At 41.2% G+C, this 14,794-nt stretch overlaps 1 protein-coding gene across 2 annotated transcripts; it reads left to right on the forward strand.

Annotated features, from left to right (window-relative positions):
• Nucleotides 1-98: 98 nt before the first annotated feature.
• Nucleotides 99-14,316, forward strand: Ap-2alpha (adaptor protein complex 2, subunit alpha). Of its 2 annotated transcripts, none has more exons than XM_076808218.1 (12): nt 99-239; nt 1,362-1,450; nt 2,146-2,357; nt 2,528-2,721; nt 2,812-3,043; nt 3,114-3,222; nt 3,297-4,270; nt 4,364-4,695; nt 4,783-5,051; nt 5,174-5,318; nt 5,461-5,668; nt 5,733-14,316. In XM_076808218.1, exons 2-12 carry the CDS (start codon nt 1,387-1,389, stop codon nt 5,808-5,810), a joined length of 2,817 nt encoding a protein of 938 aa, XP_076664333.1. In that variant the 5' UTR covers nt 99-239; nt 1,362-1,386; the 3' UTR covers nt 5,811-14,316. The 2 variants fall into 2 exon arrangements, with proteins under 2 accessions (XP_076664333.1, XP_076664334.1); XM_076808219.1 differs by lacking the exon at nt 99-239 and adding an exon at nt 850-1,280.
• The last annotated feature ends 478 nt before the right edge of the window (nt 14,317-14,794 follow it).

A 14,794-nucleotide genomic window follows, 5' to 3' on the forward strand; every position in this document is an offset into this window, starting at 1 on the left:
TCGCGAAAAAGTTGAACGATCGATGAAGATTTTCCTCGATTCGAAATACGAATTTGCCTGCGCAGGCAAGGGACGGCGGAGGGCGCAGGCGCAGTGGCATTTGACGGGCAGCCGTCAGCTAGTCAGCGGTTGCAAATGGCGACAGCCACGAAATCTCTGGCACCGACTCGCGAATAGTTTCACGCCTACCGAGTGCTGCGTGACCGAGCCGTGCGTGAACGTTACCCTAGCTCAGATCGGTATGTACTTAAAACTGATCGGATAATCGCCGCCCGCCTCGGATAACCTCTTTCCACGGAAAAGCTAGTCCCCGCTTGGCTGCGCTCTCCTCCTGTGCACGACAGCTCGTCGAGAGAGGCAAAAAGCCACCGTTCGACTTGTCTGTCCCCATCGAAATATTCCTTTTGCCCCTTCGATCGATGCATCTTCGTTCCCCCGTGATTCCACGGCCAGCGTTACCGCGATCCTCGCCCGCGATTCTCCGAGTTTCCATGTAACGGGTGCCACTAACAACGTTCGCACGGCACTGCTGTCAAAAAGTGTTTGCTAGCGGAATCTAGGACGCGGTACCGGCTTAATCACTCGATTTTCCTTTCAACCGTCTCCAGTCTCTGTGTATCTCTGTTCCGTGTCGCTTTGCTTCTTTCAATCCCTGCCATTCATCCGATGCATTGCATATCATTGGGCCGCACGTCTGCCCGAATTAAATCTGCCGAGCGCGTTTTCGAAGTTACATTCAGGACCGAAGGGCTCGTCGGCTCGAGTACCCTTAATCAACGGGTATCGTTCCCATCGTTTTCTTCAACCGTTTCCCCTCCCCGTACATCGACCGCGTGTCACTGAATAGCGATGTACAGTGGATCACGGAATAACGTGCTCGAGTGTCTCTGCAATTGAACATCTTCGTGGAGGAGATGTATAACTTAAGCAGAGGATTTTAAGTATGGTTACTATAATTATAGACGCTTATCGGGTTCAGTCAGGCAAGTCTTGAAAAAGAACTGTTAATGTGTGTAACAATTATATTAATTGCTTCTGCAGCGAGTAACTGACATGGAGGCTTGTTCAACAAATTACTAATGCGTACTCGTATAGAAATAGTCTAGTATTCAAATACTTCTGTGACCCACTGTATATACTGTAGTTTAGAAATTAATTTTCACTCGTTCCTGAATTAATCTCTGTTAAATCTTACAATCATACTCATCCAAGAGCAATGTACAGCATTCGCTGTAGAGGAAACCAATCGATTCTCTTTTAATTAGTTTCAGACGCGCAGGGTGCGTTTCTACTCGTGAAATGACCTGGCTAATGGGTTGAATTGCTGATCGCAGTATCTTTCAATGTATTTCATTTCACAGGTGGTATTGAGAAGAACAGAACAAAATGCCGGCAGTGAGAGGAGATGGCATGCGTGGGCTGGCTGTGTTCATTTCTGACATTAGAAATTGTGAGTGCAAACGTTCCTATTTTTATTATTATTTAACTTCGGATTGAATTTAAAATATCTGCTGAAATGTATTATGGTTCAAATGCCACATTCGTATGTAATGTTACAATGATAGATAAAAAGAAGTAGAAGTCTGCATTTGGATCCCTGAAATTTTGATCCATATTCCATCCATTAAGAGATATGATGCCATTGAAACTAACACGACACGCAAAGTATTTAAAGCAGTCAAGAGTAGGAGACAGGGGGCGGAGTTCTGATATAGCCATATCTTTCTGATATAGCTTGTCTTTCAAACACCAATATGTAATACTTGGCATAATGTAATAAATCTCTGTTAAAATAAACACGCTGAATTTCCATGTGAAATTTTCGCGAGGATGAACGAATAATAAAATTATAATTATTCGGTATCTCTGTATTTTTTGCGCTCGTTAATTTTGTAAAAAGTAGGATAAAAGACTAACTGATACAGAGCGAATCAATACATCTGAACTTTGATGCCAGTCCAAGTGGCATGCAGCCATTATAGTTTTCTATAAAAACTACTACAAATGTATATAGTTTGGTAGATCGTGCATATTCAGGATGCGAACATCTTGTACTATCTATAATTCTGTACTTTGTTGGAGGAAATTATTCTCCCACAATTTCGATGTATATACATTTTGGTAATTGCGTAATAATTTTATCAGGCAAAAGCAAAGAAGCAGAAATCAAGAGAATAAACAAAGAATTGGCAAATATCCGCAGTAAATTTAAAGGAGACAAGCCGCTCGATGGTTACCAAAAGAAGAAATATGTTTGCAAGTTGCTTTTTATTTTCCTGCTTGGTCACGACATTGATTTCGGACATATGGAGGCTGTCAATTTACTTTCGTCTAATAAGTATTCAGAAAAGCAGATTGTAAGTATGAATCCCTTAACGAAGTAACTAATTAGATCGAGCCGTGCGTGCAAAGTATTTTAAGCGCATACTTTAATTCCTCACGGTGGATCATGTTTTCTTAGAACTGTGTGCATACCTAGCACCAGTCGGAATTAAATTCAAATTTACAAACATTTTATTTATTTCAGGGTTACCTTTTCATATCAGTGTTAGTAAATACGAATAGTGATCTCATTAAACTGATAATTCAAAGTATAAAGAATGATCTTGCATCGCGTAATCCAATTCATGTAAACCTTGCGCTGCAATGCATTGCCAATATCGGCAGTAAAGAAATGGCAGAGGCTTTTGGTAACGAAATACCAAAGTTACTTGTTTCTGGGTAGGTTGACGCAGTAAATGTTCCATACAGTTAGTTTAGCTTGTTAATGCGCAGAAGTTTGTAAAATCATAAATCAATTTTCCATTTTAGGGACACTATGGACGTAGTAAAACAAAGCGCAGCACTGTGCTTGTTACGATTACTGCGTACCGCGCCAGATGTTGTTCCTGGCGGAGAATGGACTTCCCGTATAGTCCATCTTTTGAACGATCAACATCTCGGTGTTGTTACGGCAGCTGCATCCCTCATAGATGCTCTTGTAAAAAGAAATCCAGACGAATATAAAGGATGCGTTAGCCTAGCAGTGTCGAGATTGAGCAGGGTATGGTATAATTTGTTAGTCCGGCCCGCGGTCGAAAGATAGTTCTTTGATATTTATTCTATCTCGTTAGATCGTGACATCGAGCTACACAGATCTGCAGGATTATACATATTACTTTGTGCCAGCGCCATGGCTGTCTGTTAAATTACTACGATTGTTGCAGAACTATACCCCGCCTGGTAAATTATTTGGCCTACTTTCCTTATATGTTGATAAACCAGGATATTTAATATTATTCCTAAACATTTAACAGCCGAAGATCCTGGAGTGAGGGGTAGATTAAACGAGTGTTTAGAAACTATATTAAATAAAGCCCAGGAGCCACCGAAATCGAAGAAGGTGCAACACTCGAACGCGAAGAACGCTGTACTGTTTGAGGCCATTAGTTTAATTATTCACAACGACAGTGAACTGCCTTTGTCGGTCAGGGCGTGTAATCAACTTGGCCAGTTTCTATCGAATCGCGAGACTAATCTCCGCTACTTGGCACTGGAGTCTATGTGTCACCTTGCTATGTCAGAGCTGTCGCACGAAGCTGTAAAGAAGCACCAAGAAGTGGTTATTCTATCTATGAAAATGGAGAAAGACGTGTCTGTGAGGCAACAGGCTGTGGATCTTTTGTACGCCATGTGTGATAAGAGCAATGCTGAAGAAATAGTACAAGAAATGTTAAACTACCTCGAAACTGCTGACTACTCGATCAGAGAAGAGATGGTTCTGAAGGTTGCTATTCTAGCCGAAAAGTACGCTACCGATTACACCTGGTACGTCGACGTTATTCTGAACCTTATTAGGATAGCTGGCGACTACGTTTCGGAAGAAGTCTGGTACAGAGTTATCCAGATCGTTATCAATAGAGACGATGTACAAGGCTACGCAGCGAAAACGGTTTTCGAGGCCTTACAAGCCCCAGCTTGCCACGAAAATATGGTGAAAGTTGGTGGTTATATACTTGGAGAATTTGGAAACCTCATTGCTGGTGATCAACGTTCGTCCCCAGCCGTGCAGTTTCAATTATTACATTCCAAATATCATTTATGCTCGCCAATGACACGAGCACTGTTGTTGTCAACGTATATCAAATTCGTTAATTTGTTCCCCGAAATGAGGAACCAGATCCAAGATGTTTTCAAGCAACACAATAACTTGCGTAGCGCAGACGCAGAGTTACAGCAGAGAGCTTCGGAATATCTTCAATTGAGTATTATTGCATCCAGCGACGTCTTGGTAACTAGCCATTGTGATTCTCATCGCGGTCAATTGAAAGTATGCAAATAGAATCCCCGGCACTAATGACAATTACTTTTCACCCTTTCATAGGCAACCGTTTTGGAAGAAATGCCCGCATTCCCCGAAAGAGAATCTTCCATTTTGGCGGTTTTGAAAAAGAAGAAACCAGGCCGAGTGCCCGAAACTGAAATTAGAGAAAGTAAAAGCCCCGCACCGAATACTAATCACCATGCAGAAGCACCCGCGATCGCAGCAGCTGCGGTTAACAATACATCGGCAGATTTGTTAGGTCTCTCCACGCCACCATCTTCTCAGCCAACTAGTAACACGGGAGTTCTTCTCGACATACTCGGGGATATTTACAATATGCCGAACAAAGTCGGTGCTACCAATGGTGCCCAAAATACGTATAACCCTAAGAAGTAAGATGCCTCCTATAACATTTAAATCCCAAATAAAAACCTCCGTGTGTTTTGTGTTCGTAACGGCTGAATTTTATATGTTTACAGATTCGTTTGTAAGAACAACGGTGTGCTATTCGAGAACGATTTGATTCAGATCGGAGTAAAGTCAGAATTCAGGCAGAATTTGGGCCGCGTCGGTCTTTTTTATGGGAATAAAACTCAGTTCGCTCTTCATAGTTTTCAAACTCAACTTTCCTGGTCCGAAGAGAATCAAGCGAAGTTAGCCGTGCAAGTGAAAGCAGTGGATCCAGTATTAGAAGCTGGTGCTCAGATCCAACAAATGATTAACGCAGAATGTATCGACGACTACAACGGTATGACAAAACAAGTTATATAACATTCCGAGAAAGATTGCATACGTCTCGGTTACTAAATTGAACGCTGCGTGTAATTCAAGGTTGTTGAAGATATTCTTGAATCCTTTCCCTCTACACAGATTCGCCGAGCATGCTCATCTCCTTTATTTATAATAATGTGCCACAAAAAATAACGATGAAGCTACCGTTAACGATCAACAAGTTCTTCGAGCCCACAGAGATGAACGGAGAATCATTCTTTGCGCGATGGAAAAATCTTGGAGGGTACGTAAATGTTTATGAAAGATATTTCAACAGACTTATATACGTATTCGGATAATCTTAGAACCAGCTTAGTATATACGCGTGTTCTCTGCACCGAAATTAGCAGTTAAAGATACGTTAAATGCGAACGATATGCTTTCAGAGCGAATCAACAGCGTTCGCAAAAGATTTTCAAAGCGCAGCAACCAATGGACCTCGCGCAAGTTCGCACGAAATTGCAAGGATTTGGAATGCAGTTGCTCGATGGCATCGATCCGAATCCTGATAATTTTGTCTGCGCGGGTATAGTACATATGAGGGCACAACAAGTAGGATGTTTGTTACGTTTGGAACCGAATAAACAAGCGCAGGTAACTTTCACAGTACAAATTTTTTTGTTGGTTTAATCGTTGACTAATCACACTATGCTCGCAGATGTTCCGTTTGACAGTGCGCTCGAGTAAGGAGTCGATGTCAGTAGAGATCTGTGACCTGCTGGTGGACCAATTTTAATCGGCCTAGCAGGCGTGAAATTAATCTAAGATACATTAAAAAAAACGCCGTGGGAAGACATATCGTGACCATAAAGGGATGTCGTCTCTCGACGTTCAGAAAAGATACTGATGATTATTTGTTAAGAAATATTCGTTGTACCCAAGCTTACGCTCACAGCGCGGTCGTGAGAACTGAACCCTTGCGTAGGCGAAGCGTTGTTACCCGTATAATCATACAAGCCGCGGCATACGATTGCCAAGGAACACAATCAACGTTAATTGCGTGCATGAAAAACGAAAGGCAAAAAAAGAAAAAATAAGAAAAAACCAAACGACGTATATAATATAATAATGACTATGGCGGACAATATTAGTCCACGTGCGAAGGTAACGAGTATAGGCATTACCTTTTCCTTTTTCTTAATTTAATACGTGTCTTTAGCAAACGTTATAAATCGTAACTTGTCCAATGACGCGTAGATGTTTTTTTGCCACGAGTGTCCGCAGAGCACGTCCGGATACCGCATCGCGATCGGATCATACTAGCGTACATTTTTTACGGGAGATTTTTATAGTCTGTTGTCCTTTTTTTGCCCACTGTGCGTTTTTGGATGAGTTTACCGTACCGAGTAGCATCGTCCGTATAGCGGTCCCGTACAATTTGCGTCCTCGTGGCGCGCTTTCATCTATGCCTCCATTAGCTCTTCTCCTACGTACGATTACTCCTCTTTTTTCGTACCCGGATCCCCTTTTTGAGATTACTATTGTTGCGTGAGCGAGAGTAAATTTGGGCACGATGACAGTAGCTGTATGATATTAGTTGTTTACCGTAGATTTTCCTTGTATTTAACGGAGCTCAAAATTTCTCTTGTAATTAGTAGGTTCGATATCGTCGCTCCCGTCCCGACTCCCCCACCCTCCTTCATTCCGCTTTTCTCCCCTCCCCACCTCCCGTTAGATTTTCTTTACCTCAGACGTGTTGATGTATAAAAAATCCATGGCTGGTTACGTTCTTTGGCTCGCGGAGAGGAGCGATCGAGTTCAACGAGAGGTAAACAGGCACGAATCACTAGAAGAAAATTCTTTTTCTAATCGTCTTTAACGAGTCTTGTGTGAGATGTATATTTCAGTAGTATATCTTGTACAGATGATATTCGCGGATGCGTTGAAGATTAATTATGTTCGGCGAGTGCTAACGAAGGGAAAAATAAGAGCAGTTCTGTGCGACGTTCGGGTCGCGTTTGCATTGCGACCACGCTTCGATTACTCCTGTCTTTGTTATGGAAATTGTAAAGCTCTAATTCAATTGTACATAAGAAACCCATTGATTAAATGCCCTGATAAAGGAGCCATTGCACGAGACACAGAATCCAGTACTTGCAGACACGAGGATCTATAATTATCGTCTCTTCCTGCTCATTCATTTGTATTTCTTTATCATGCGAACACGAGATGTATATTTTTTTTTATGTTCGTATAGTATAAATTTATATTCGAAGCCCTTTCTCCTTATTCCACCCCTTAATTTCTCTATCATTTCTTTTGCTGTATACAGAGTGTACTATTTGCACTGGCATGCATCGAAAACCTGGCATGGCTGTAGAGATCTAAACGCGGGACGCGTTATTGAAGGCGCTAGTACCTCTTCGCTTAAATTTCTGGCACCGTTGAATGTAGGAGGTTCTCCTTGTTTACTTTCTGCAACATTTACGAATATATTTCAAAGATTAGTAATACTATGCTTTAAGTGTAATTGGCGCCAGTGGTTTAAGCTCACAGAGCGTTGACATTCTCAATAACTCGTCCCCGACTTTATTGCGAAGTATTCTTTTATTTGCCAAATAATGTTTCGTTCAGACGCTATGTCGAGCAGTAGAATAGTTGACAAGATACGTATGCGTTATCCACAGAAATTATACAAGAAATTAGTGGTGTTTATGTGATGTGTGCCCGAGATATTTAGTCTACCTTTGTTTAAGTAAACGAGACATTATGTACATTACGGAGGAACAGAAACATTCCTGAATTAATTGATGTGAACGAAGAAAGCTGATAGCCGTAGGAACACTTAGTATGTATATCAGTTACGTTTATATTCGAAGGTCTATTACTTTGTCTTAATTATACATATTTCTGTACAGACTAAAATTTTAAATCGCCCGACTCAAAATTAAGCTCGCTTGTACTTCTTTCCATTTAATGAACATATTTTTTAAGTACTTCCTTGCATTAATTTTACTTACTTTTTATGTATATGTATATAACAGAATATATTTCGATAATCTCGACTCTCGAACAAGAGGGAACCCTGCAGAGAAACAATAATGTAAATATAATTAATAGTCGAGCTGTCGGACTCAATGAATCGCCCCAGTCATGGATTTGTTAAAGCGATCTAAGTTTTCGAAACTGCTAAATGAGATTCACGACGATTCCCACTACTTTCACGCGTGTCTGTATGTACATGTTTATCATTGTGGTAGCGTGAATCATGTTGTTCACCCGATTAGACTCACGTTCGAATGACTCTCGCAGTATGCATGCAGGGTATCTGGCCACTTTTCGGGGCTATCTTTGGCAGCATGTGCAATCGCTCAAAGTAAACGGAAAATGTCAGAAATGCGCTTTGACCCTTGAACGGTGAATAGTCTAGCGCGTATCGTACGCTGGGAGCATTTTGACCCATAGTTCTGTTCATATGCACTCTAAAATAATATTTTATAGTAGATTTCGACTTCATCGCGATCAAAAATTCTTATCTTTTTTAAGAAGTAATTCGATACACGTAGGATGGGTCTGAATAGACCCTGTGCTCGCCAGACGCGAGTTAAAAAGTGATAAATGGTCTGATCTCTCAAGTGCAAGCATTGAACTAAAAGGTGACCATTTTTTCTCGGCATTTCCGGGGACACGAGATATTTGTTTCGTTACGGACCACCTCTACTCCTCGTAGACTTGGTTACAGCGTTGCCAAATTAGTAGAATCTTAATAGCAAACTCGTGGCTTCGGTTTTGTTTTCATATTGATTAAATAAATCTGACTATAAAGAAGAAATACAGAATTGGGGACTATTACCGAAAATCGGGAACAAAATGATCACCTTAAATTCAGAATTAGGGACAAAAATTACCGGGGACACAAATCGTGTTGCGAACGAATGGTCACCTTACATTAAACAGCCATACTTTCTATGATTTCCGCAAATTTAGATATATTTTGTGCTTGCCTTTGACCATAGATTGTGCTGCCAAAGTTTTATTGGAAGATTGTCCGATACTTTGCATAAATATATATATAAATATAAACACACAAAGAGGGCCATTCAGCTAACATTGGAATTGCAAGTATCTTTGTTCTTTCTGGTCGTACGAGAACCATTTACAACTTCGAATTTCTGGCGTATCAGCAGAGATAACGAGGACGATTGGAATTTCAGTGTCGGACGCGAGTGGCCCTCTGTATACACGCGCGCGCGGATACATATATGCATATAAATAAAGTATACATATAATTCATATAAATATATTATATATACAATATGAATTATTGAGAAAGACGCGTGGTGACATACGATTGTTAGGTTATAGTGTTACGGTGTCCCTGGTCGAATGGCGATCGTGACATAGAATTGAATCGCGTTTGTTACAACGCTACAGAGATTTATTCCGTGAAATCCTTTTGTCGTTCTCCTCGTTGCTTTATCGATACCCTGTGTATAGATTTAATGTAGGAATTGGATAGGGAGCATGATTGCGAGCGGACTCTGACAGAACTTTTCCAATCGAGTGCTTGGATCGAGTCTGAATTCTGTAGTGTGATTCTACTAGCTGGGGCAAGTTTAATACACAAAATGAACAAGGTGTTCAAAATTATACATAGTTTGTTATGTATAAAATTCAGAGCCGCGTTCTGTATAGTGATGTATTATACTTCCTTAGATCTCACTCTTTTTATTTGTAATTATCCTATACTCGTTTCTATTTATTTGTGATTGTAGTGCAGTAGATTTCGGTCAAAGATATGCAAAGTTTGTATTTAAATTAAATTTTAAATAACGAATAAAAGTTAGACAAATAATTCGCCATTCGTTCGTTAACCCGAATTAACTTAGACACATGACGAATAATTTTTTTAACTTTTATTCGTTATCCGAAATTTTATTTATAAAAAAAAATTGCCCGTCTCTAGTTGCGGTGGCTCAGGAGGGATGAGCCCAATCTGGAAATTCAAAAAATGATGAAACTTTGGGGATATGTATTACACAATTTTTTTTTTAACTCGCGAACTGTAAGAGATAGAAAGAAAGTTTTCAGACAAAACTTACTTCTTTTAATTAGGACTACACATTTGGTAACTTACTATTCTTGAATACAAAAAATCGGAAAATAGCCGGATCTTCAGGGGCCAATTTTAGGCAGCGAAAAAATGCGTAATACATATCCCCAAAGATTCTTAATTTTTTTAATTTCCGTATTGGGAATCTTCCCTTGTCAGTGGATCGTTTAAATGATTTTGAAAAAGAGCTTCTTACAAATTCTCAATGTCCTCAAGAACTTAATTAACGCGAAATTCCACTGCGATCCACTGAGCCAGTGGTAAGTAGTTCTTCGTTCGTCTTTTTTCAATTTACAAATCCAAGTTCGCTCTGCGTGAATATAAAAGGCGTTGACATACATGTCTACGATATTTCGTTGGACCATGAATCGAATACTCGAAAGTAGCAAGGTGTTTTGTAAGCGATATTTCTACATTCAATCTTTACGCAAAGGAAGCTCTGAAACCATCAAATTGTCTACAATTATTCAGGTTTCTTTCTTCTTCCATTACCGACAGTAAAATTCACTTTCGAAATCAGCCTTTCAATCGTTTTGCATACTTCACCTCTACATAAACGTATGTTTGTAAAACACTCTTAATTTCTATTATTAAAGCACGCATACATGTAATCTCGTACAAAGTGTGCCCCTTCGATCGATCGCCGCGACTTCTTATCACTGTTGCTTAATTCAGTAATCGATCGATCCGTTTCGAAGCAAAACACGTTCACAAAACCAGCTTCAATCCAGCTGCAATTTCTGCAACTTTCGAAATTGGATAAAGAGTACAACGAACTGTCTGAATTCCATTATCAACGCGAATGACTTTGTAAGAGCTTTCAATTACCCAAATCATTATCGAAGTTGACGATTTCCATCATTATACTTTTCGAAATCGTCCATACAGGTTCTTTCGTACAGGCTTCGCGGCATAGGAAAATTGACAGCCTCGTAGACGTAGTCGTTCGAAGATTTCGAGCATCGTGCCAAAACCAAAAGTCGCAGTTTCTTCTTCGATCTGAAAGTACGGAAATTCTCATGGGGTCCACAGAATGCGAACGGAGGAACAAATTATACGACTGTGCGGGGAGCGTTGCAGATTCGCACATTGTCCCGCGACTCGTCGCGTTCGCGGTCTGCTTTTTCAGAGTACGTCTACACTGCTCCAGCGGGTCTTTACCCCACAAACACCCTCGCTCCATTCCGTTATTATCTTTGTAGGCTGTTGAAAAGGGCACCCAACAGCCGAGCACCTATTCGTTTCTTCGCCACGTGTAAAACTCCAGCCATGCTTTCCCCAACAAACCACAGTTAAGGGGTAACGCCACTCCTGCGCCCTGAAGAACAGCCTGACTTTCAGAATTTTTTATGCGAGTATAGCGAATAAAATACAAAATCTGTTTCGAGGCATTTATTGTCCATACTTTAAAGAATGACCACAATTTTTTTTAAAATTATTAAAAACCAAACACCGGCGCCACGGCTCAACAAAGCAAGCTTCTCCTGACGGATAGAGTTCTCCTGCAATTTTTGATCCGGCGCCGCTGTTTTGTACTAAAAAAATAAGAAAAAAATTGTGATCATACTTCAAAGTATGCTCAATAAAGGCCTCGAAGCGGAATTTGTATTCCACTCACTGTACTGCCATAAAAAATTCTCATAATCAGGCTGTTTTTGCACTACCCCTTAACGTTTCCAAGCGCATACTGCGACGGAATGTTGGAGCAGTGTAGACGCGCGCTCACGCCTAATTTAAAGAGCGTCCCTGGAACCAACGCGACGGTTCAGCGTGCGGTGTCTTTGTCGGTAGCGATAGCACCGGCGGCCAGTTGATTCTCGCTGTCGTCCTTTTCGAAAGTTTTTTGATCGGTGCGAGCCCTAATTGGTCGGCGGTATCGAGTAGCAGTCGCATGAAACACGCGTGTAAGTACACGCGCGTTACGTTCGATGCCCGAGCAAATATCGTACACGCGGAAAGATGCTTCGTAATAGTATTGCGCAACACAGTTTTGAAAGTTACGCGCCGCGGTGGCGGGGGAGATGGTGCAGCCACTTAAACTTTTTCAAGCTGAACTTATAGCTGAGTAATGAGCGTTTTATATGTACTCTCAAAGTTCCTTAGGAAGATAGAGACACATTACACGTAGCCGAGGTTATATCTTAATTAATAGAGAGTGACTAATGGCAGTTGAGTCGATACAATGCGAGGATCATTTTAATCGTATCTATCCCATTACGGCACGTTTTACAGTGACTTATTTTTATATAGGTAGATTTTACGGCTGCGAGAGTATAACGACGTTACTTCGGATCATTTATAGAGCATTATATTGACGACACTCGAGCGTTCTAACGATCCTCATTTACCGAGCGGATTTATTGCGAGGTGGCTTGATTCGTTTAGGCAAATTCCCTTTTCTCTGTTTCGATGCGAGGCGAGACGTTTCGGCTGCTACCAAGTCAGTGGCGGATTTAAGGGGCGGTCTATGAACAGTCTGGGCCCCTGCAAAGAAGGCCCCCCAGGGCCGAATCTTCAAATAAAAAAAAATATGATTTTATCCAAACACTATAAATATTGTTTTTGTTTTATAGTACTACACTTAGCTCGTTTTTAGTGAACTACCTCTTCATTTTTCCGGAAAAAATGGGTCTCTCGGAACGATTGCCACCGGGGCCTTTTTTCTCAAATCCGCCACTGTACCAAGTTCGTCCAGACTTCCGGGGGGCTGGATAAAAATAAACGATGCGAACTGTGCGAATCATCGTTGTTTATATCTGCCAAGAGAAGCGAAGCGTGTCCTACGTTTGGGAACGAGGGACATTTTTATAGGACTGTTAGGTGTGATAGGACGATTAAAAGAACCCTACGTATCAAACGCGTTGAGCCGGGGATCCACCTGGAAGCTAAGCTAAGCTACGCGGGGCCGGATTAAGACCTTTAGAGGCCCTGAGCACTTAAAAGATTTGCAGGCCCCCTTATACAGGGTGATCACTTCAACGCAATGTACAATTTCTTAGGCATTTCCGATAATTTTACTAAAAACTGTTTTTAATCAAAAGTTAGATTTTAATATTCAGAAAATTTCTATAGTGTCCTCCCTCTCTTTTTGTGCTTATTTTGCTTATTGGTTAATCCAGCACTGAAGCTATGCTATGTCTAACTGTTCTATAAAAAAAGCAACAGCTTTAAAATTGCCTCGACTCTTTTAAATTAATATGTTTCATAACGTTTCACAAAAAGGGTGGCAAATAGGGATTGCAAACCGGTAAATCGGTTTGAAGTTTTTTTTCACTGATAACGTAGTAGACGTCGACGGAATTACGCGCTATATATATGCGCTACATTGCTATACATCCAATTTTTACCGGTAAATCGCCAAATTTTTACCGGTAATTTGATAAATTACGTATTTCTCGATATTTACCGGTAAATTACATATTTCTCGATATTTACCGGTAAATTACGTATTTCTCTATATTTACCGGTAGATCGTGAGAAATACATATTTCTCGATATTTGCCGGTAGATCACGAGAAATACGTATTTCTCGATATTTACATAATTCCGTCGATATCTACTACGTCATCAGTGAAAAAAAGCTTCAAACCGATTTACCGATTTACCGGTTTGCGATCCCTAGTGGCAAACACTTGTTAGCCTAGGGGCGCCGAATCTCCAAAGCCGCCCCTGCTATGCTTAGCTTTCAGGTGGATCCCCGGCTTACCGTGGTAGCAGTGGAAATATCGAATCGAACGAGCTCACCGTTAACTTTCGATCCTAGAATTTCGACTTCCCCGCGAGACCGTCATTTCGATTCTACCTTTCTTCTCCTCTGTTTCGTGTTATTAAGTCGCGCGTCGACAAAGAGGAAGGAAAACGAAACAATCATCGAACTGCGCCCGTGTGTAGCCCGAGATAGCATCGCAGAAGCTGTTCGTTTATATTTTCCCCCCCGAGGATGTTATACTACCGGTTTGTATCGTAGTGCACTGTGCATAGTAATTCATGTATCGCCGACGAATCGCGTAATACCTGATTAAGAGGCGAGGGGGCGAATGGAAGCTGTACTTTGACAGGACACGACAATAGATAATTTCGAGAATCGTAGCACGTATGTGCGCGCGTCGAGAAATGCGTAACTCTTTCTATCTCGTTCCGAGCGTGGATATAACAACGGGAGGGGGTGTAATAAAGAGAACTTAGATTATATCTGTATCTTTATTGTGTCTTTAGTGGGCGTCTGTTGCGGCTGCGTCCATCGGCGGAACGAACAATTGCGTAAATAAATAAAACGAATTGAGAATACAGCTGCCACTTTGGCGAATCTCCATCGACGATCGATGCTCGCGCGCCAGCGTCCCGCGGCACCGAATCGAACGTGGAATCCAAAGAGTACGTATCTCGAAGTATGGGGGAGAAAACTCCTCTTACAATTAGTAGGTACGTCCCGACAGAAATTAGGTCGCCTCGTAGTTATTATATTTACAGGGGTGTATTTACACGCTTTGTATACGCGTTTACTCGAGAACCGTGTCACTTCTGGTTATTCGGTGGTCGAGGGGTCGCTGGAGCATGGCTCTCCTATGATAATAACGAGTCTCTCCAAAGAGAGAGCGAGAGTGCTTGGAGGTCTTTGGATATAGGTGAATCCCCTTTCGAGGGACAGGCGGAGAGATTCTTCATTT

This window comes from Andrena cerasifolii, chromosome 3, assembly GCF_050908995.1.
Source record: "Andrena cerasifolii isolate SP2316 chromosome 3, iyAndCera1_principal, whole genome shotgun sequence".
Classification (NCBI taxonomy): domain Eukaryota; kingdom Metazoa; phylum Arthropoda; class Insecta; order Hymenoptera; family Andrenidae; genus Andrena; species Andrena cerasifolii.